Source organism: Coturnix japonica, chromosome 15 (assembly GCF_054131305.1).
Source record: "Coturnix japonica strain WE chromosome 15, WE-NBRP24, whole genome shotgun sequence".
NCBI classification, from domain to species: Eukaryota; Metazoa; Chordata; class Aves; order Galliformes; family Phasianidae; genus Coturnix; species Coturnix japonica.
The window spans coordinates 4,752,582-4,775,462 of NC_140677.1; the positions used below are offsets into that span (position 1 = coordinate 4,752,582).

The 22,881-nt window shown below is 45.7% G+C and overlaps 1 protein-coding gene across 10 annotated transcripts in view; it reads left to right on the forward strand.

Moving 5' to 3' along the window:
• The window catches only part of FRMD4B (FERM domain containing 4B), a 99,563-nt gene that overhangs the window by 68,804 nt on the left and 7,878 nt on the right, over positions 1-22,881 (forward strand). For 9 of the 10 annotated variants that reach the window (XM_085516233.1, XM_085516232.1, XM_085516230.1 and 6 more), the window contains 10 exons: positions 5,598-5,681; positions 6,823-6,888; positions 7,837-7,894; positions 8,821-8,907; positions 17,846-17,922; positions 18,237-18,375; positions 18,859-19,000; positions 19,696-19,829; positions 19,914-20,033; positions 21,147-21,375. In XM_085516233.1, coding sequence (XP_085372359.1) covers positions 5,598-5,681; positions 6,823-6,888; positions 7,837-7,894; positions 8,821-8,907; positions 17,846-17,922; positions 18,237-18,375; positions 18,859-19,000; positions 19,696-19,829; positions 19,914-20,033; positions 21,147-21,375 — 1,136 coding nt within the window. Of the gene's footprint in view, positions 1-4,644; positions 4,794-5,597; positions 5,682-6,822; positions 6,889-7,836; positions 7,895-8,820; positions 8,908-17,845; positions 17,923-18,236; positions 18,376-18,858; positions 19,001-19,695; positions 19,830-19,913; positions 20,034-21,146; positions 21,376-22,881 lie in introns of those variants that run through there. The other variant, XM_015875315.3, reaches the window with a different exon arrangement.

Sequence of the window (22,881 nt, forward strand, 5' to 3'; positions counted from 1 at the left end):
GCTTTGTCTAATCTAACAGAAAACCTACAGACATGCATTGCTGGTGCAGCTGAGCATCTTTGTATGTGTGGATATGGGACAGACCTGTGGTGTTCAGCACCAGAGGGTTCAAGCTACAAAGGGCTTTATCTTCAAAACCTGGGAAATGGTCCCTGCAAAAGGGGAATCTAAATGGTGTCTCACTGGCCAATGGAAATTTAGGTGCATCTCACTTACGTGCCTGGTCTCTTATGTCCTCTGAGAGAGATGTACATGTGTATAGCTGATTCAAAAGGTTATGTTTTCCTGTAATGTTTCTGCTCCATCTTTCAGAGGCCAGTGGATAGATCACCAAGCCCCCAGAACAGGTGCTGCTTTTTCAGAGGGTCAGGCAGGGCTCGGGAAGCTGAGAAATTAGCTTGAATGCTGGAGCTGGAGGTCGGATGATACAGGTGAAGCTGCTGTTGCAGGACAACATGGAAATCCCTGAGCCAGCAGCGTGGCTGCAGCATAGATGCACAGCAAGCCTCAAGCATCTCCCTGGCATTGAAAAAGCCATCTGCACTCTTTATCATATTCCTTTTCATGTCTGAGGCTTGGAAGGCTCTTACAAATGCTCCTTCAAATACCTTTCTGAGCAGGCAGTTCTTATCTGGTATTCAAGTGGCAAACTGCAGCCCTGCATGGCAAAGCTCCCCGCTGGCCTGGGGAAGCTGTGCTCTGGCTGCCCCTGCAGATGGGAGCCCCGTATGCACAGGCGTTCCAGGTCCCTGGTTGTCCTTCAATGGAAAAAATAACTTTCTTGAGTGTGCCAGCAGACCATAAACTGAAAGGCTGGGAAATGATGGGAAACGTCTGGCATTTGTCACAAAGGAGGATTTGTCAAGGAGTGCTTTTCAAACTCCTGCTGCCAAGATCCTGCTGCTCTGACATACTCAAAAGCTACTAAATCAATCGTCTCTCCCCTTACCTTCTCTGCTCTGCCTTCCTCCCCTTTTTTCTCTTGCACTTTTAACCCTGCTCATTAATTTATTTTTTTTCCCCCTCTTGCTTTGCTGCTTTCTTCTCACACCTGTTCCTTGTAGTACATTGGGAGGCTGACCCACCTCCATTGGAGCATGCAAGGCATCCCACTCTTCCTTTCTGTTTGCTTTAAAACATAACAGAAACCTCCAAAAAATGCACCTGCTGCCACAGCAGTCCCACTGCCATGTGGTACTAGCAGCCCATGTTGCTGCCTCTCATCTCAGGTCATATGGAGAGAAACAACTTGGAGACCTTGGTGATACCACCTTAAGCCTGGCTGCTGTAGGACCAGGCAGTAGCATGGGCACACCAAGAGCATCTACTGAGTTATATTAGTAGCTCTAAGCATCTTGAACAGAGTGAGATCTTTATCTTGCATGGGATTCTGAAAAGTAGCTGCTGATTTTTGATGTGTTTTTCAGGTTAATTCATGAAGCTGGTCAGTGTTTTCTATGAACAAGGCCACTCTAAATTCCATCAACAGTGTTGCCAAAATCCACTACTAGAATGAGCCGAAATTGAAATAAAGGCCCAGGAATAATTTGCTAGTGATCATGAGGAAGAATAAGAACAAGTGTTTACATGAGGATAAGAGGCTTCAAGAACAGAGGAATATCACCATACAATGAACTTTCCCCAGTGATAAATCCCTACCTTGAAAACTGTTGTCAACACAGTTCAGCAGAGACACACACCTGCTATCACTTTAGTTAGTGAAAAAGTTGTCTGAAGTCCTGTCCTTATCAAGGTATTAACATTTACAAAGTAGATGTGGGTTGATAAACCTTATGCTATAGTCCAACAATATTGCTTTTTCTGCTGTAGGTGCGGCTATTGCTCTTCACATTTTATGCTAATCTCATCAACCACATCTTGTTACATCTACCTCTATTGCCTTGAATTACTGTGTTAGCAACAGGCCTCAGCTGTTTGTGACAACGGAATGCATGTGCAGCCATTAACAAATGGTCCTAATTAGTATAGATCTGTAAATCTTTGCTCGGCAGGAGTGTTGTGTCATGCAATTACAAGCAGTGAAGACGCACTTTCAGGGAGCATAAATGCCTTTGAATTTTCAGTTATGTGCTTTCAGTAATATGTGCCCTAATAGCACAATGTGGTTCCTTAGGTTTCTGGTGAGCTTTTAGAATTATACCTAAAATGTCAAGGGAAGGCTAATAGGCTGTAGGAAGCACATAGCATTGGTACTGGTTTGCTGCTTGAGATTGGGTGTGGGAACTTCTATTTGTAGTATGGCATGTGGTTAAATATTGTGACTGGTTATTTTGGAGGCAAGCTTCCCTTCAGTCTCTATACAGCAGACATTGATGAGCAGAAAATTAAACAGGATACCAAGAATGAGAGGCAAGGATCAGTGTGATGAGATTCTAATGTAGATGTTCACAATCAGTCCAAGTTCTGCTCAGTACCTGCTGTGAAAAAAGCTCCCCTGTAGAGCATGGAAAGGAAAGGGTTTGTTGGCTTGTTTTCTTTAATTCTTCTCCATAGTGGAAAAAATATTTCAGATAAGTGTTCTCCTAGATTTCCCTCTTAGGAGATAAACAAACCTTTTGCCAAAAATGTTCAGTCCTGTTGACTTTGGGCTCTTTATGCATTGGACTCACGCCATGACCCACCAGCCAAGAATCCCCTTCATGGCAGAGGTCAGATGGCACACAAGTCGGCTTTGTGGTCCCAACAGCCGGGCCTGCTGCTCTAAGGAGAATCACCACCTTTGCCCATGGCAGGAGCACCACCTGTCTGGTTGGATAGTGTGTTCAATAGGACATCTGGGCCTGGAGGGTCTGCTCTGCATTGTCTGGGTCATCTGCTGGTTGTGTTGAAGCTAAACAGGAACAGGTAATAATTCAACCTGTTGCTCCTATCTGCAGTTGTCACCTCTAAGGAATGGCTGAGCCCAAGAGAGCTTGGGAAAGTGATCCTAAGGGTCATGGGGAGACGTGCTTGGTCTGCTCTCTGCAGATGGAGTGATAATGAACTCTCCTGAAGGAAGGAAGATGTCTGTTTGAGGCTTTTATTATCTGTGAAGCTGTGAATCATCCCAGATGCTAATCCTTGGGTGTACAGTCAGCAGATCTGTGCTGTGGAGTGCCAGCCTGCTTCAGAGACATTCAGCACACAAGGACCTGTGCCCTGTTTTCCATATCTTTCACATTTTTTCTAGGATTGTTTCATGTTTAATCTTGCAGTTATGCTTCTCATAAACTTCATAAATCCATTTTCATAGGGAGCAGAGTGCAGATCTGCAAGATCAACCATTTAGGAGATTGCATCCCTTTAGCGAGAAAAGTCCCAAGAACCAACTTTGCCTCCTAAAAGAAGTGTGTTCTCTACTATTACAAGAAACTGGATTTCCTTCATAGATTGGCAGAAGATCAGAGGAGTTCCAGCCCTTCTAAAAGTTGTCACAGCTCCCTGGACTCTTCTGCTAACAAGCTGCCCCAGGGCCCATGTTTCATGCTCGATACTGGAGGGATGGACCCCACCTTGCATCAGAGAAGTGGTGGCAGCCCCTCAGTCCAGCATATGGGACACAATGTGGCATTTCTGTGCCCAGCTGCCAGATCTGGTGACATTTCTGCAGAATTTGATGAGGATGCTGCAGACCCACAGCCTCATTTTCATCAGTTATTCTAGTACTTCAGCCCTTGTTTTGGCTGGCAATGAGATTGCTGAACAGAGGACTTAGAGACCGGCTATTAAACCTCTGCTTATGAATATTAGGGGTTGAGAATCTATATTTAGAGGAGCGGTCTTTTTGTTTGGTAAAAATGAGCTGTTTTCTTATCGCTTCCTTGTGAAACTCTCTCCTACTTCACTATTTCCCTGCCAGCCCTGACTGGTTAATGCAGCCATTGCAATTATGAGTCAGGCTTTAAAAAAGCAGGAAAACTTTATTTTAATAACAAATTACCTTGAGTCAATGACTGAAGTTGGAAGGGGCTCATGAGGCCATGTAGCCCAGCCTCCTGTTCTGAGAAGGGTCAGCTATGAGATCAGAATAGGTTACTTGGGACTTTATGGGTTTTTTTGGTCTTCATTTTGGGGTAGGTTTTTATTTTTACTCTGGTTTCTGAGGCCTCAGGAGGATTCACGTCCCTACAAAACCCTGGTAATCTGCAAGCTGGGACATCATGTAGCATCTTGATCCCATCAGCAGGCTTTGGAAGGGGTGAACAAAACCCCTCTGCTTGTGTGAGCACGGACTGTATAAGTGCTGAGAGAAGAAATCCTGATTTTCTGCCCAGATGTCCCTGTTCATGGCAGTTGGGTGCTGGCCAGTTTGCAAAGAAAAGTGCATATTCCTGGCTTTGCTGGCCTCAAAGCTCAGTAACAACAGCTCCTGCGTGCTAATTGACCTCTTCTTGGCAACATCATCAAAGACACTGCAGAATAACGAGGCCGTTGATTGAACTATTTCTTTGTCCCCAGAGGTGGTCCCTCTTTTAGCATTGAGGTGCATTGTCAGGATTGGGAGAGAAGCTTGGAGGGCGATTAGCCAAAAAGCTTTTGCTTATTGTGCCTACCGTGTGACATCTGCCATGAGACTGGAGGTGCGAGTGGTTTGCTGCACCTTCCTGCATCCTACAGAGCAGCTCCCGTGCTGCAGCTGCCCTACAGGTGCTCACAAGGATGGGAGAATGGGTGACGCAGCTCAGAGACAATCTGTAATGCTGAAGTCTGATGGAAACAGCTCATGAGTGGGGAACCACCTTCAAGGAAAACCTGGCTGCAGAAGCTGAGGCAGATGCTGATGAACTTGACTGGTGCGTTCTTTTCTCAGAGCAGTCGTGTTCATGCTTGTTCCTGCTGCTGCAAAGGCATGCAGAAATCTTGTAGAAATGAGGCGTGCGACTTTCAGCTGATTAATTAGCAGAGCATGAAAGGAGAAAAATATTAACCATTTTACTGGTGCCCACTAATAGGTTTTAAAATGTTTTGCTGCTTGTTGTTGTTGCTTTTGTGACAAATGGCGTTTGCGTACTTCAGCAGCCTTTATTTTGTTCCAGACTGGGCCAAAAGTCCAACATATTTGAACTTTCTGCTCAATGTGAAGCCCAGGAAAACTCCTTTCAGTAGAAATGTTTCCTAGCATATGAACTGAAATCCTTTGTTGTGAACCAGATCAGTGTTTAACTCTGAGATCTGACAAATACCATGCTGGAATTTGTTGTCTCTTGGGGAGGGTTTTAGCTAAAGATAGAGCAAAAATAGCACTGCAAGCATTGCCTTTGGGCGAAAGCTTTCCTCCTGCAGCTGTTGAGTGTTCATTCCCTACTCAGCAAACAGAGCAAGTGTGTGCAAAATAAATATTGATACCACACTCCCGCCGCAGTGGCCTGGCTGACTCCATAATCACGTGTGTGTATAATGAGTTACAACAGGAGCTTGCATGACACCACATACATCACTGTCATGTGAGAGGGCAGATAGAGTTACGTTGCTATGACGGCCTGATATGGGGCAATGCACTGTTCTTGGGGTGCACACGCAGCCCTTTCCTGTTGCTGAAACTGATGATTTGCATCTATGATTCATCAGCAGTGACTCTGTGCCTTTTTTGCCTTTAGTGATGAAAACACTCGGAAAGACTTGAAGACGCTGCCTGTCTTTCCCACCAAGACACTGCAGGAACATCCATCACTTGCTTACTGGTGAGCTGTTTAATTCAGTTTAAATGTAAACCTTTGCTGTGGATGGCAATGACAGGACGGCTCTTAGACAGTCTTGCAAACTGTTTTTACAGTCCTCAGCCTGTGTTATAAAGGACTTCCAGTTAATCTCTTGTGTTCGAGCATTTCCAGTTTTAGGAGGTTATGAATTACACAAGAGCTGATGCAAATCCCTCACTGAAAGTTCAGTCACATTAATGAATCAGAGTAAGCGGGGGTACCACACATTAGAAAAAGATGATTTGAACCCCAGCCAAGTCTCTGTTTGGGAAGAGCACCTTTTCAACCAACAAGCAGCAGAGCCTCTGTGGTGTGCCAGCCTTGGCTGTTGTCAGGTGCCCACCCAGCTGCACTCATTCTCCTTAACAGGCTGAGGGGAGAAGGCAAAGTAGAATAGCTGGAAACAGAAAGGCAAGATCAGTTCTGTGGCGTGAACGTACTATGAAGGAAACAACATTTGGGATGAATCAACAATATTGTTTCCTTGTAATTCATGCCCCTTATTTGGGTTTGACTCCCTCATTTATTTCATTTTTCAGGCTTGATGTGTACTTCATGTATTTTCAAGTATGCTTGTATTCTGTTTTGATTTATTTTTCACAATGAGTACTGTTGGGTTTTTCTTTGCATTCAGGTGTCTGACACTTATTTAAATGTATAATTTATGTTCCGCTTCAAACAAGGTGTTGAAGTATATAGCAGAGAAAAAAAGCAAAAATGCCATTGCTGACAAATCTTCATCTATGGAGTGCCAGGTGAAAAAGTGCACTACAGTGAGAAACTTCCTCCTTACATATGGAACGCTAACTGGCTTTTGAAGCCTTGGTTCATTAGAACATGAGAGTGGATTTGTACAATTAGTACCATTCTTCTGCGGCAGATCTGAAACGATCTGTTAATTAGCCCAGAATGCAGTATGCAATGGTGGGGATTAAGATGCAGCTCCACACTGCTTAATGGAGGGTGGGAAAGGAATGGGTAAGAAACAGAATGTAAGCTAGAGTGAGAAATGCACAGAGGGGCAGTTTGCTGCACACTGAGCGGGCACCAAGATATCAGCATAAGCTGCCATGTGTAGAACAGTCATTGAGCCTCTAAGTTGGTATTTGTGCCTATTTTGCAGTGAGGATAGAGTCATTGAACATTATACACAAATAAAAGGTCTGACCAGAGGACAAGCCATTGTTCAGTGAGTATGACACTTATTGACTTGTGAAGATGATGTTTCTACCTGCTGTTTTTCTTTCCCTGAGAAGTGGCAGTGTAGGTTCTTTTGGTCCTTGTTGCTTGCAAACTTCATCTTTTATATCTATCAGATTTATTTTTTACGGAGTGATACTTAGTGAGGAAACCTGTGACAAGTTTTCTCTTTCAAATACCTCAGATATCAAAAGAAGAAACAACGTGGTCTCCATTCTGTAGCGCCTTCTCCATACCCCACTTGCTACCACTTAATTTTCACACCCAGCTCTAAGGGAAAAAACATCTTATGTTCTGTAAGGAAGGCAAACACATCTTTGTTCAAATACTCAGAATTTAGTTCTCAAAAACGAGAATTTGCAGGCTGACCAAGAGGATCAAGATGACTTACATAGCCGTGTGCTGTAGACAGCTTGCAGGCTTTGTCACATATCTCAGTGCCTGCAGCTCTGTCTCAGTAGTTCAGGGGCTTCTTTCAACAGGAACAGAGGAAAAAAATCATCTGTTCAGCATATATCTGAATTACACTGTGAAACAATTGTACAACTGCATAAACAATTTCATTTGGAGGCTATCCATTTTTACCAAAGCACCATCATGAAATAATTAGAGGCAGATATTTCCCGAAGGTTTATGTGTTCAGTGCAGAACTGGAAGCTTTGCTTTCCGTTCTCTGTATTTCTGATAAGAGATTGAATGCTTTGTTGTATGAGAAATGCCCCATTCATTTTATGTGGGCCAAAATACCGCATCTTTCCTGAGCCTGAGTCATAGTTTGTTTTTTTTTTTTCTTGAAGACATAGGCATTAAATCATTACAGCTTTCAAAATATGCAAATGATAAATGATATGTCCTGAATGTGTGTGTGAAAAAATATGTTAATAGATATCATTTCCTCTAGAAAAATTAATCTGATAAGCTATAAATCTGTCTACAGGTACATGAGAGTGGTAGAAGCTTTGCCAACATATGGAGTCCATTACTATGGAGTAAAGGTTAGTAAATGTCCATAGATAATGTGATTGCTTCACTTATTACACGTGATTACGTTCCTAAAGGAGCAATTTGATGATTCAGTACCTTTCTATCAAGAATTAAACCCCACATTTTTCAACCTCTTTTTGCCTCTTCAGTATTACTTTTAGCGTGTTTTCAGAGAGCAGCAAAACACTGTGATAAAGAAGATGGAGGAACCTCCATTCAAAACCCCCTGTAGTACTATCAGGAGCTAAATTTGTACCAGCTTAACTAAACTGGATTTCACTTCTAGATTTGAAGCAATTAATGTTTGCTGCAGGAACATTTCTAATGTAAAGAAATCGTGGAAAAGACAGCTTCTATGTGACAGGTGATCAGTATATAGAGGGGAGTAACGCTGTGTAGTAGAATGGTATTTTTGGAGAATGAGGAAAATGCAACATTTATTCCCATTTGTGGAGCAGAAACTGGACAAGAATGTTTTCTTGCAGAAGAGCTCAGCAGGGGGGATGTATCTCCATGCTTTCCATCACGGCCATGGCAGTGGTACCTGAGAAGCTGATGGTTTGCATTGTTCTGCTTCTGCAGCTGTGTCACACCTGAGTTTCGTGGATGCAGTTATTGGCCACGTTTTTTTTCTGTCCCATATCCTTCCTCCTCACAGCCACTTCTTGCAAGGAGTGACACCCATTTGTTTCAGCAGTGCTGTTACTTTTAATGTCCACTTTGCACAACCACCGCATAGTTTCTTGCCTCTGCCTGAGAAGGCAATGGAAGAAAGTTTCAACATTCACTTTAGCAATCCACTTCACATTGATTTGTTTGCAAAAAATTGTCCTTGTTCCTTACCTACCTGTACTTGTCACGTGAATGAAACAGGCTGTAATCTTGGAATTGCTTAATTCTTAAGTAGCTCTTGGTTCATGCAGGCTTCTTTTTTCAGGATAAACAAGGAATCCCTTGGTGGCTTGGAATAAGTTACAAAGGGATAGGCCAGTACGACTTACAAGACAAAGTTAAGCCCAGAAAAGTAAGTTTTTTGCATCAGATTTGTCTATTTGGGAAGGGGATGGGGGGGGGGGGGTGTTGCATGCCGGGATATACTTGTTTAAGCTAATGTTTATTAAACTAGTGCACAAAATACAAAGGGCTGGAGGCAGAAGAATTTTGTTAGCACCATGGTAGTAAAATTCTGCCACCTGATACTGGAAGTTAATGTGTCACAGTGTGCAGCTTCCTTTGGGTGCTTTGTCTTGAGTTTGGTGGTCTTAGGGCATTCTCCACGGGAACCTTGGCAACCTCCAAGGATATCTGCAGAAGCATGAAGCAACTGGGCTTCTACATGTCCCAAAGTAAAGGCCTTCTGCACAGGCAGCGTTTCCTTTGGCTGTCGGAGGTGTGCTTCGTATGTGAAATGATGAACAGATGTCTGTGAAATACAAGATGAACTGGATGGAGCTGCAGGCCTGCATGGGCAACTGTATGCTTCTGTGACACGATGAATTATAAGGGGGAATTGAGAGTAAATGCCAAATCGTGGAGGTCGTTCTCCTTTTCCATTTCCCTTCTCCCCAGCGTGTCTTCTCCAGAACTCTGCCAACAATTTCAATTGTTGCTTTAAATGAAGCAGAGGGTCCCATATTCCACTGCTGGCTCCCCTCAGCCACCCATCAGTCAGCCCTGACAGGCTCTGCTGGCGGCCTTGGAAATCCATCCTGCAACTCAGGCACACGCTGTGTTGGGAACTCGCCCAGTCCTGTAGATGCATAAGTCTGACTGACACAGGGCCGAGCTCTGCAACTCTTTGAGGAGTTGGTTAATACAGTTGGTGGTGGGTAGGAGCCAGGGGTGCATGTGAGGGAACTGTGCTGCTGGGTTGGATGCGAATGGTTTCCTTCTGGTCATGTCTTTGTTGGAATGCTGAAGCCGTGAGGAGGTGCAGACATGGGGTTTTGCTGTTCTCTTTTCCCTGGAATTGTCTGGGCAGGAGTTCACATAAAGCATATGCTTCCTGCCAGGGAATTTTACATTTGCAAAATGATACTGTTTAGTGCATTTGTGCCAAAAAAACATTGCTTAACAAAACTTCCTTGTGAAGAGCAATTCCCTTTCAAGTTTTCAACTTGATCATCTTTTTCCAAGACAGGCTACAACTTGGTCTTTTTTGTGCTATATTTGTACATCTGTGTGTTTAAGACTGAACTCTCGAGTCTGTGCTTTGTTCAGTAGAACACTCGCATTAGCCTCAGGTGTCTCTTACCACACATGTTAAAGGATGACACTGACACAAGAGGAGCCCTAGAAAATCAAGTCACTGTTAATATAGCACTGATCATCAGAGGAGAGCAACAAGCAGCTCCTCTTGCTCTTTTGTTGCTTTCCTGTAGACAACTATGAGAATTTCCTATCAGACCAAATATAGACCATTCTCCAGCCAAGATATCCAGCTGTGACCATCAGCTCTCTCCAAGAAAGTATGGCCTTGCCTGGCTAGAAGCACTGCTTTACCAAGCACTTCTTTTATGCTTGAGGATTTCGGTTTACAACATCAACCAGGCAGATGAAGGAAACTTTTTTAGGTCAGCAGGGCCCAGATACCAAGTCACACCCTGCTACAGTTTCTTAGGAGGTGTTGTCTTTGAACACAGAAGGAGTTACATTTAGGGGAAAAACTTTAAAAATAAATAAGCCAAAAATATCCCCAACCAAACAGCACTCAGAAAGTCGCCTTTTCTGTAGAGGTGTTGCAATGGAAATTGTAACAGTTCTGTTCTGTACTGTAATTATTATTATAATTATGCAAGGGAGAATGGAGATCAAAAGGGAAGGTGGGGAAGAGAGGCTTAAATGCAGAGTGAGGGTTTAATGTGCCAGTAAGTTCATGGAAAAAGCGTGGATGGATACAGCTGTAGTATTGCAATGGGGTCATGGATTTGTGTCTGGTGCTGACAGGAGAGGACAATAATGGCAGAACCTCTTTTTGTGCTGAGTCCTGCCTCTGTTTAACACTGGAAAAGGTTGCCCAAGGAGGTTGTGGATGCTCCATCTCTGGATGCATTCAAGGCCAGGCTGGATGTGGCTCTGGGCAGCCTGGTCTGCTGGTTGGCGACCCTGTTTGTGGCAGGGGTGTTGAAATGAGATCTGTGAGGTCCTTTTCAACCCAGGCCATTCTATGATTAGCATGCAACTAAACATTCAGCTTATTTATACAAAGGATATTTGAAATACATGGTGCACTTCAGTGTGAACTGTGGAAGTAACTGGAATTAGGTCACTGTTCAAGGAGTGAGAGCACACTGGGTGTAGAGAGGTGCCCATCTAGTCCAGACTTGGTTTTGGAGTTAAGATGCTGAAACAGTGCGGTTTTTCCAACCCAGCCTCACTGTCTGTGCTTATGGCAGGCAGAACTTTGCCTTTAACCAGTGCTGGGTTTTTTTCATATTCAAAAATGTATCAAAATTTATCTCCAGAGAGATAAGTCTGTATAGCTTGTCAAAATCTCTGGGGAGCAGGCACTACCATTCTTTCCAAAGCAGCAAGAGGGGAGTAGGCATGTCAATTATGTCTGCTTGTCTGAGCAGAAGTGCTAGTTCTGCTGGATTTAGCAGAATTTTCTTGCTCTCCTCTCTGAGAAGGAGCCAAACTTACAATTGCCATGTGCTGGTGTTATCCTGCTGTTTATACTGTGGTTCAGAAGTGCTGTTGTGTTTATCCCCAGCCATCTGGGAGAGAACATCCTAATTGTGCTTCACTTCTCCAGCTAGTGATGTTTAAATATACATAGGTCTGATTAATTCAGTAACAGGGAAAGGTTGAGTCCAATCCTAATGGACCCAAACTCGGCAGGCCTTCCCCATTTCTAAAGATGCAAGTGATCTGTGGGAGTGCAAACCCTTCTGAAATGGGAAAGCTGCTGAGATTCAGGCAGGAGATGTGGAGCTGGTGCCTGTGCTTCTCTTAAATTCCCACCTGGCAGCTTTGATGTGCTCTTTGTGTAACAGCAAAGGCTGCTCTCAGACATGGCTGCATTTGTTTAATGTGTTGATGGTGAGCATATATCCAGAGATAACTCCACATTCAGAAATATATATATATATATATATATATATATATGTATGTACATGTGTGTATATGTAAATAATCAACTGCTTCCATTAATGTAGCATCAATTCCCAGCCGTCCTCCTCAAAGAGTGAAATCTTTTGGCTTGATTCAAGTAGGTCTTTAGGCAAAGAAGCCTAAATATGAGCCTTGGAGCACCATGGTTATCCCAAGATTTTGTTGTTGGATCAACACTGCTGCTTGAATAGTGTCAAATGGTCTCCGCAGGAAACAACTTGCAAGGCAACCAGGTGAAGCAATCTCCTGATATGTATCTCCTGGCCTTGCCAGAGCTTGTACACGTCACATCAGTCACCCTGAGCAATGCAGCCCATCTGCCTGGGTGCTGTTGGAAGAGATGGTCTGTAATGTGGGGCCGGACACGGTGAACCTGCCAGGTCTGCCTGCACATGTCAGGCAGGCTGGGGAGGTTGGGTCCCAGCTACTGGTAGTTACCTGGATGACCTGCGATGGTTTGAGGAGAGGATTTCTGTCACTGTAAGTTGCTCGTGGAACTTTGTGCTTCTTTGGAAGTGGTTTCTAGCTAAGTGGGCCCATGTTGTACAGATTTGTCTGGACAAAGTGATGGAAGCTGAGGGAGGAGCTTTGCTCCAGTACTGTAATGGGCTGGAAACAGCAATTTTTATGTCACTTAGGAAAATTGTCTTTGTGGATAAAAGCTGCGGCTCCACACTGGCTGGAGGTTATGCTATGGCTCAGTTGATTATAAACTTCAAGTCTTATAGGGCATAAAAAGACCGAGTTTGCGACCCGTGTTGGGATTTCAGCTCATACCTGGGATTAGCTCTGCCGTCCTGCTGCTTTGCAAATGCATTCTGCCTTCGGCTGCACTTAATACAGATATATGCTGCTTGGAGCAGTGCCTCCTGCTCACTATGGAGTGTGTCTGTGTGGCACGCCAAGATCCCACCCCAAATATCTTCTGGGTTGATTAGGAGATGCATAAAATGAGTCCCAGGGCCCAGAACTTCATATACTGTTTCAAAATAAGATCTGTCTTTCATCTCTACCCATATTCTTCTCACTGGTGAGATAAACAATGCACTGTCTCCTATATGGAGAGTGCACTGTGGAGCGAGCTGGGTTTACTCTGCGTTCAGCCAAGACCTGGGGTACTCAGAGGGATGGAAATGTGAGAAGGCTGCTTGCTTGCTTTTCAACTTTTTCTCCCACTTCATTGTGTTTCTGTGGGCGACTCCCTGGTGATAAATGAACTATGGTGTCTGAGGAGAAAAACTAATCTCACTGTGGTATTGTTTCAAATCTGCAAGAATTTCAATCCTAACGCTGGTCGTCTTGAATGCATTATGTTCTCAGGAGTGTTTTTGTTAGAGTATACTGGTTTTAAAAAGGCTCCTATTTATGATATCTCTCTTAACTCAACATACACTGCTAAAAGTTTTCCCTTGCAGAAGATTTGCTTAATGTAAATGTTCTGTCCTGCTTTGCTGAGCTGCTCAGAACACAATGGAGTTTGTACCGGCTTCTCAGCAGGTGGATCTAATCATGCAGAGATTTCTTTCACTTTGTTTATTTCTCACCGAGTAGAAGCCATTGATTTAGACATCAGATCCTAAGCTGGCGTAATTATTTAAAATAAACATGGAGCTGTTACAAGACTGCTCTGAAACTGTGTTCCTTTCAGATGTGCAGAAAGCTGCCCAAGGCTGTACCCCAAAGGACACTTTGCCTTCTGTGGCAATTGGGTTGCTTGCTGCAGAAACATCTCCGATTCTTACTAGTGCCAGTGAGAACCTGGCAAGGATGGGTCGCAATGCATTCAAAAAGAATGTGACTGAGGAGGTTTTTAGGCAGCTGGCTTAGTATGTGAGAGATGGATGCCTGCAGGTGTGAGCGCTGTCAATTTATGCTGGCACAGGTGAGAGCTGTCTGCCTCCTCCTGCCAGAAGCTGCTGCAGGTGGGGCAACCTGGCCCTCCTGCCATCTCCTCAGGTGCCTCCCCTTGCAGCCAGGCAGAGCAACTTAAAAGGAGGCACTTTGCCAGCCAGCACACTGCAGCTGAGGGGCTGAAACACAGAGTGGTAATTTCCTTCATCAGGGTGGGGTGCATTCCTGTGGGCACAAATCTTTTATGTTTCCTTGGTCTGAACTGCTGGATTTGTCTGGAGATTGCTGTTCCCAGTGAGCTCTGGGGTTGCTGGTGGCTGGTCCTCCTTGCAGGCACTGCACATCCCACTGATGGGCCCTGTGGAAGCTCTTCCTGAGGGAGTATTACTGCCAGTGCAGCAGCACAGCTCGCACATCTCTGTGAGATCCCTTGGGTAGAAGACCCAGCACTGGGATAATTTAGCTTTTGGTGAGAATGTGCCATCACCCTTGGACTGGGAAACAGCCATAGTGCATGCTGGGGCCACTACTGGGCAGCAGCACTATGGCTGCACTCTCTGGGTTTCCACCCCCCTTGAAAAAAATACCATTTAAAGAATATTAAACTAAATGCACTAGGCTGAGGTGTGCACTGAGCACCTCGCCCTTTGCCCCTTTCTCAAGGCAGAGACTGTGTTGTGGGGCCCAGACAAACCTGCATTTTATTCTAAACCAGGTGCAAGATCAGCCAGGTTGTAAACCAGCTGCTTCTATTATTAACGTGTCTCCCTGCTTAAGCTGTCAGTATCTGTTTTGTGTCTTGTTAGACTACAATTACCAGCTCCTTTTGTATGGGAAAGAGGGCGAGGAGGGTGCTCATCTCAGTCTGTGTTCTGCCCTGTTGAGAGTAGGATCATGAGAGATGAAGAGGTGAGCCAAAGCAGCCAGCATGGCTTTCCCAAGGGCAGATCATGCCTCACCAACCTGGTGGCCCTTGTACAGTGCAGTGATGACATCAGTGGATAAAGGATGGGCAGCTGATGTCATCTACCTGGATTTGTGCAATGCCTCTGACATGGTCCCACACCACATCCTTATTTCTAAATTGGAGGGTTATAGGCTTGAAGAGTGGGCTGTTTGGTGGATTAAGAATTGTATGGTCACAGCCAGAGGGTTCTTGTCAATAGCTCAGACAGAGGCAGTGACCAGTGGTGTCCCCCAGCAGTCTGCCCATCCGTGGAGGTGTTCAAGGCCAGGCTGGATCAGGCCCTGGGCAGCCTGATCTACTGCCTGTTTTAGCCAGCAGCAGTGAGGTTGGAACTAGATGATCTTTAAGGTCTCTTCTGGCCCAAGCTTTTTGATAGTTCTGCTATACAGAAAGCTAAAGCTCTTGGTGCTTTCAGAAGCTGCAGCTGGGTGGTGGAAGCCTGGCTTTGTGCATGGAGGACTAATGAGCTGCAATCAGGTCATTTGGCACCTCTGCCTTGTCCAAAGAGACGTGCAAACAAACCCTGAGCAGCCAAATCCTACTTGTAGGGTCAAATGGGTGGCCCACAGTGTGCTCAGGGGCAGTTTTCCATGAGCAGTAAGGATCTGGCAGTCACTAGAGTGGGAAGGCTACTGAGAAAACATTCATTAACTCAGGTGGACCTAATCATCTGGTTAAAGGGAACATACATTGCAAAACTTCCACAAAAAAAAAAAGACAACATGGTAATTATTCCTAATTGTACTTCCAGCCCTCAAAAACCAGTTTCAAACTTCCTTTTTTATTTTTTTAACAACTGTTTATTCTTTAAATGTGTGGGTAGTTCAGGTACAACTGAAATAAGAGATGATTTTGAAACGAGCCTTTGTAGAGTTGGGGAGCATTTGACTGGAGCAGGAAACCTGCAGGAACAGTTTCCCAAGTACAGGACTGATGTTCTAAATGCAGCCAACCCATTTGGGGTAGCATTGCTGTAGGCAGCCCCCCATGCCAGGCACTGTCCCTGGGTGAGCCCCGCACTTCTTGGCCCTTGGGAGCGCAGTGCTGGGCCTCACCCATTTCCAAGCAATCTTACAATGCAAGGGAGTTTTTTAGTATTATTGTTTATCTTTTTCCTCCCCTCCCCCACCTCCTCCTTTATTAATTCTACTCCTTTTTCCTTCATTTTCAATTTCTTTTTTTCTTTCCTTCGCTTTTTTCTACCTTTCCCCCCTTTTCCCCTCATTTTCCTTTCTCCTTTTCACCATTTCTCCCCTTATTCACCTCTTTTTTTCGTCTTTCATCCCCCCTTTCCTCCTCGTCCACCCCCCCTCCCTTTTCCTTTCCCTTATTTTTCCCTCCCGTCCCGTTCATCTCCCTCTTCTTTCTTTATTTTCTCCCCCTTTCTCTCTTTCCTCCCCTTTGTTATTTTCTCCCCCCCCTTATATCCCCTCTCCGCAATTCTTCAAACTCGCTCAATTCGCACCCCTCCCTGCTCAGGAGGCGCGGAGGGGGAGGTGGGTGGGTTAGGGCAGCACCATCCCGTTTCCATCCCCGCAACCCCAAGCCGTATCTCCGCGGCTTTTCCGCAACCCTCGGGAACGCCGAGCGCGTCCGGAGGGGCCCAACCCAAAGGAAGTGACAAAGAACCCGGGGGTGTCACCACCTGCCGCCGTACCCGGCACCGAGCGCACCCAGCGCTTTTACAAGCGTGAGCGCCGGGCCGCTCCGCGTTGTGCACCCCCCGGTGCCACGGCGATCCCGGCCGGGCTTCCCCTGCCCGCTGCCGGGGAAGGGGGGGGTCGGGAGCCGCCTAGCAGCGGGGCGAGGCGCTGCTGGAGAGATGCGGTGCGGCTGCGTGCGAAGGTGAGTTGAGGGGGGGGGGGGGGGGGGGTTGCTGCGGGCCTTAAGGCAGCAGCTGCGTGGGAAAACTTTTGTTTGGGAAGTTCAGCGACAAAGATAGAGCGGGCGGTGCGCTCGTAGCGTTGGATCCAAAGATAAATGGCCTGTAGCTGCAAACTTGTATGGTCTTTTTGGAAATGACTTACGAGTTTCTGTCAATGACATTCCCCTCCCCCTCCCCCCCACCGACGCGTTTTTTGTCGAGCAGAGATTTATTATTAGAATGACAGGTTGTAGTACTATAGAAAGGGGAGTTTTATTGAAGCAGATGGAAGTTTGCTGAAAGAGCAGTGCTGGGGTTTTCCTACAAACGTGTGAATGAGGTCGGGTCTCTGTTCCAGCCTGCAGCAAGAGCGGAGCATGGCACTAAGTGCAACTTGATCAGACACGAAGTTCTGCAGCTGTGGCACAGCGTGTTGGTTTCGGCCACATCCTGCTGGAACATGGCACTGGTGGGGTTGATGGGATGGGATGGAGGGGTCACTGCTGCCTGGCTGCCTTCAGGGACACCTGTGTGGACACAATGTCCCCTCCCACCTTGTGTTTGTAACACCCAGGAATCCCCAAGCCCTGCTGCAGAGGTGTGCTGTTCTCCCAGCTGGCATTCAGCAGGAAGGCAGTGGTTTCCTTGCAGCATGTCTGTGCTGCAGGGTGGCTCCTTCTGCTCACTGTGGTTTTGCTGTGTGTGTCATAGCCCTGCTCCGAAGTGTCTTGCTGAGCCTCATGCTCAGAAAACAGAGAACTTGGTCTTCCCCCAGCTGCTGCTGTTCCATGGGGAGAGACCGTCAGCGCTGCTGTGGTTCTTTTGTATTTAATCAGAAAGGAAAGGACCTTGCCTGCTTTCCTGAGGTCCTTACAAACATGGAGTGGTGACATTAAATGTGCTGTATGTGCAAGCAGATGTTGCAGCAGGCAAGATCCAAAAGTTGCAATGCATTGCTTGTAGAAGTGTGCAATTATTTGAAGGGCATTCTAAGCATCTGTATTTGTGTGCTTGTTTTAATTGTTGTTATGAATGTTAGTGCTGTGTCAATGACATAACTGAAGATGCACAGAACTTGTAGTTTGCTAGAGTTGCATAACCTGGGGGAGGATATCAGTGCCTCTTGGAGTGACAGTGCTCTGCTGCTCTCTCCCAATTCTCCTCTAGCTATTCCAATGGAAACAGCTGGAAAACCTCTATTTCCGTGAGAAGAAGTTTGCTGTGGAAGTGCACGATCCCCGCAGGTGAGGCTGGAGGGACACTCAGAGCCGGGGGGGGGATCTCTCCCAGTGTGGGCATTCATTGTCCATGCCAACCAATGGGTGGGCTGGGCTCTTGCACTGATGTCAATGCAGAACTGTGTTTAATTTTGGCTTGGTGCTGTGGTGCTGACTCCTTGGATTTAGGGGGGAGGAAAGGGAGCAGTGGGTGGTGGGGGAGAAGGAAGTCCAAGTTCTCAGATCTCGAGCACGAAGCTGTGACTGGTTTGGAAAGAGGCTTTGGGGGCTTTAAACCCTGCAGGGCTGTCCTCAAATTGCATTTCTTTTCACCTCTTCAGGATTTCAGTGTCAAGAAGGACCTTTGGTCAGAGCGGGCTGGTAGTGCAAACCTGGTATGCAAACACTTCCCTGATCAAATCCATCTGGGTAATGGCCATCAGTCAACACCAGTTCTACTTGGACAGAAAACAAAGCAAAGTAAGTTACATGGCATTTTGCTGTAGGCATAAGCTTCAACACCTCTCCTGCATGTCCTTCAGTGTATGTTGTTCTATGGATAAACTGCTCTCCGGAGAAAAAACACAAATAATTTTCATCTGCTTTTTGAGCAGATTATCAGCTACGGGATTGTTATTGGATCCATTTGGGCCTGCCTCCAATTAAGAGCTGTGGAACTGTAATCATAGCAAAGGGAATTCCCACGTCTCAGTGTTTAATTTACCTTTTTCCTTTTGTCTCTTCTCACGTTCATTTTGAGCAGGGTGCAAATAGAGAAGGGATTTAGAGGCAGGTTGGGGGCCAGGTTGGAGGAGTGCTGGGGCAATCAGCTCTTGTGTGAGGGCATTGTGTTAGGCCTTGGTTTTGTGGAGGATGAGGTGTGAAATGACATCTTCTGTGACCTTGTGTTCTGAAATTAATTAGAAGTAACTTGATTTTATTTTATTTTTTTAACTCCTTCAGGCAAAAATTCCTTCAGCCAGAAGTTTGGATGATATCGCCATGGATTTGACAGAGATGGGAACACCAAAGGTTTCAAAGCTGGTGACTCTGGAGGCAAAAAATCAGCTGATTATGGCCAGCAATGGCAGCTTAATCTCATCAGGTAACACTGTGTAAATGCAAGGCCATGAATACATCAGAGTTTGTGTGTGTAGGAAGGGACAGTGAGTCCAGCTGACTATAAATACAGCAAAACTGTGACAGCACGCATGAGTTTACATATGAGATGGTAACATCTGTTGTTATCATACGCTGTTTCCTCTCCTGCTATAACTAACAAAGAAATAAAAATATGCTGAAGGCAGATAAGCAACAGCGTAGTCTTGATCCATAAGTAACTTGCCATCAGTTTACTGGTTAGTCTGTCCTTGGGTGACTAGATGTCTCATCTGGGTTTGAGGGCAGTTTAATTCAGGCAGGCTTCAAGCACCTGCCCTAGGAGTTGAATGCTCCTGAACTTCCTCGCCTGAAGCTGAAACCCAAGCAAGGAGCATCACTGCTTGTATCAGGTATCATAGATATCCATAATGCTAATCCTAATGTTATGGATAGTGGGTTTTCAGGTTGTATACTTGAGGCTTACATGCAGTTGCTGGGGGTTTGAGGGAGCGTGGATTTCCTAAGAGCCTGTGTCCCGGGTGGCACAAGGGCTGGAGGTTTTGCCTCAAAGGTGACGCAGTGTTACTGGGTCAGCCAGCTTTGGGGAGATCTCAGTTCACCTGCCTGGTCCTTTGTTGTAGGACAGAATGAAATGACTTTTACCTGCAAATTCTCTAATACAAGGAATGTTTTCTTCAGGCTCTCAGGATTCAGAGGTCAGCGAAGAACAAAAGAAGGAGAAAATTATGGAGCTAAAGAAAAAAGAGAAACTCCTTCAGGAAAAACTACTCCAGAAAGTTGAAGAACTGAAGAAAATCTGCCTGCGTGAGGCGGTGAGAGCTGCACCTGGGAATGGAGGTGGGTGAGAGCCCTTCTTGCCTACTGGGCCTTCACATAGAGCCCTCTCTGTTCCTTAGGAGCTGACAGGCAAGATGCCAAAGGAGTATCCTCTGAGCGCTGGAGAGGAACCTCCCCAGGTCAGAAGACGTGTCGGCACAGCCTTCAAGCTGGATGACAACCTGCTCCCTACTGAGGAGGTGAGAGCTGTGGCTTGTTTGCACAGCAGAGGTGGGGTGGTCGGACCGGTGGCCAATGCTAGTTGCGTGCCTATGCTGAGGGGATTTAGACAGGTGCTGCCCTTATTTCAGCCTTAAAGCCCTCTAACCTGAACCCTGGTTTGGCTGCGTTACTTATATCTTAATGTAAAGGTTGCTGTTAAGTGGAAAAGAGCAGACTGATAATGCCATTTGGCAACCTATGGCTGCGAGTTTTCCTCCTCACGAGCATTGGTTTGTTTCGTACAGAGCTTGTGTTTGAACCCAGAGCATGACAGAGGTGTGTTGTCCCCTTTGTAAGCATAGCTGGGTGACAGATGACAGCAGGAGGAGATTTATCTCTGGCTTAATGCAAGTTCCACCTAAGTAGAAGCTCTCTCTATATTGCTCAAGAAGCTAATGTGGATTTTGCTGGCAGAGCCTGACTCAGGAGCTATGCTAATTCAGGTGTATGTTGTTTCTGGACATGCATTATTTCCCCTCATTCCTTGAGATATTTCCTATCTGGCTGTATCTTCCAAATAGCAGATGTTGAGCACTTTGCATTCATCTTTCACCCCAAACTCTTGGCCATGTCTCCTGTAGTACTGGCATAACCTCTGTCTGCAGCAAACTGCTTATGTGCAACTGAAACCAAGTCCTGCTGACCAGATTTAATAATGTGCCACTTCTCTGCTTCTCTCTTATTGAACCTCTCACAAGTGTTTACAAACAACTCATTAAATCTCCAGTCTCCCTGTTATGTAGGTATGGTGATGGAAATTCTTATTTTCTCTAATGTAGAGAATTCAAAGAGATGTTTTCAGGCTTTGCCTCAAAGCAGGAGGTCTGTGAGCTGCCTGTGTAACAGGTGGGGCTACCCTAAAAGTCAGGTGTGCACCTTCAGCCACTCAGCCTTGAGAACCTCGGGTCTCTCTCTAGAGATCTCGTGATCTTAAGTCACAGACAGAGGATCTGAAGTTTTCCAGTGCTGAGATTCTCATGTATAAGCTTTGGTGTTTCTGTGGTTAGTGCTCGAGATCCCGCTTTGTTACTGCAAAACCAGATTGCCTTTTGTGTAACCTCATCTGAATAACTCATCTCTCAAATCTGCAGGATCCCACTTTGCAGGAACTGGAGAGCAATTTTATCATACAGCAGAAGCTGGTAGAAGCTGCAAAGAAACTTGCCAGCGAGCCAGACCTCTGCAAAAATGTGAAGAAGAAAAGAAAACAGGAGTATGCTGATGCTGTCAAAAAGCTTCAAGAGATAGAAAACTCCATCAATGAATACAGGATCAAGTGTGGCAAAAAGCCAACCCAGAAATCAACTCTTACTCTGCCAGGTAAACAAGAGAATTCCCCGCGCTCTGATGAAAACAGGAAAAAAAAAGAAGTCATATTTGGCTCATTGACATGTTTTGTTTACATCTCTCTATATGATTTTTATCTTCTCTGAGGCAGTTAAGTAAGAAAGCGAGATGTAATTGCTGTATCTGCTACAATAAGCACTTGTTCATAGGCTGAGGGCAGATTAGCTGCTGTTCTGGGCACAAGTGCAGGCATGTAGCAGCACAGAGTGCAGGCCAGCAGTGCTATAGATAGAAGGCTGGCAGGAGCATTGCTGCTGAAACTGGTGTGGTGTCCCAGTTTGTAGTGCATTGGATACAGGTGTATTGCTGAGCTGCCACACATGAGGTCTCTCCCTTTGTTTCTGCAATGCTGCAGTTCTGGCACAACCAGACTGTGTGAGTTTTCCTGCCTTCACTGTACCTCTCTTACTGAGAGCTCAGTGTGTGTCCTCAGCCAGCACGCAATGCAGCAGTGCCGGGCTGTCCATCATCACAAGGCGATAATCCTGAGAGGATGATTACTCTTTAATGTGGCCCTTCTCGTTCCTGATTGACGGAAGTGAAGAAAACATCTGTTTTTCCAGCTATTGCTCACTGATCTGGGCACTAAGTGTGGGAGGTCCTGCATTACCTGGTGCTCATGATGTGCAATAACAGCAGGGTAAGCTGCTGAAGGCCAGCAGGAGCGCAGACAACATTCATGCATACCTGCTGCTGTTTGCTGCATGGAGCTTTCTCTGCCATTGTGCAAACAAGGAACTTCAAAGTTGGACATGCTTGGTCTTTAGACAAGCACCATTTAACCCATTCTTTTGCAATAACTGATGCTTGGCATCCTTGTTTGCCATCTGAGAAGGGGGGCACAGAAAGGACTAGGTTCCTTGGGTCTTGCTCCAGCAGTAGGTTAGCTGTATTCCTTTGCTTTGCAACTCCTGCAGCACAGTGCATTCACTCCACCAGAAGCAGCTCTGTCTTGCTTCAACTTCAGTACCTGATTTTATGTGCAACCTTTTTGCTATCACTGATGGTATTCTGGGCTTGAGGGTTGCACAAAGCTTGGCAGCGATGTTTCTTGTAGCTGTAAAGTTTAGGTCTGGCTTGGAAATGACGCACTGAATGGTAACACTGATTTATTGAATCACACCATAGTTGTTTCCATCCCAGGCCCCCAGGGATGGGAGGCAAAGGACACACAGGGCTGTCCCCTGCTCTCCACATTCTCCTCTCCCTTTCCTTTCCTTCAGAGAGTTTCTTCCCCTTTTACAGGGAATTGCACAGGTTTGGGATTTGAATTCAGAGCTCCTGCGTGTGATTGAAATCAGCACAAGTTTCCTGAGTTCATAGTAATTGAATTGAAGCAGGATTTGCACACAGATGAATGTAATGCCAAATTTCAAAAGGTGTTTAGGACCTACCTGGTGGGATTTCAGGTGTACTCAGGGAGATTAGATGCTAGCAGCCAAGATCTACATGTCTGTGTAGGCTCCTGTGAGATCTCTT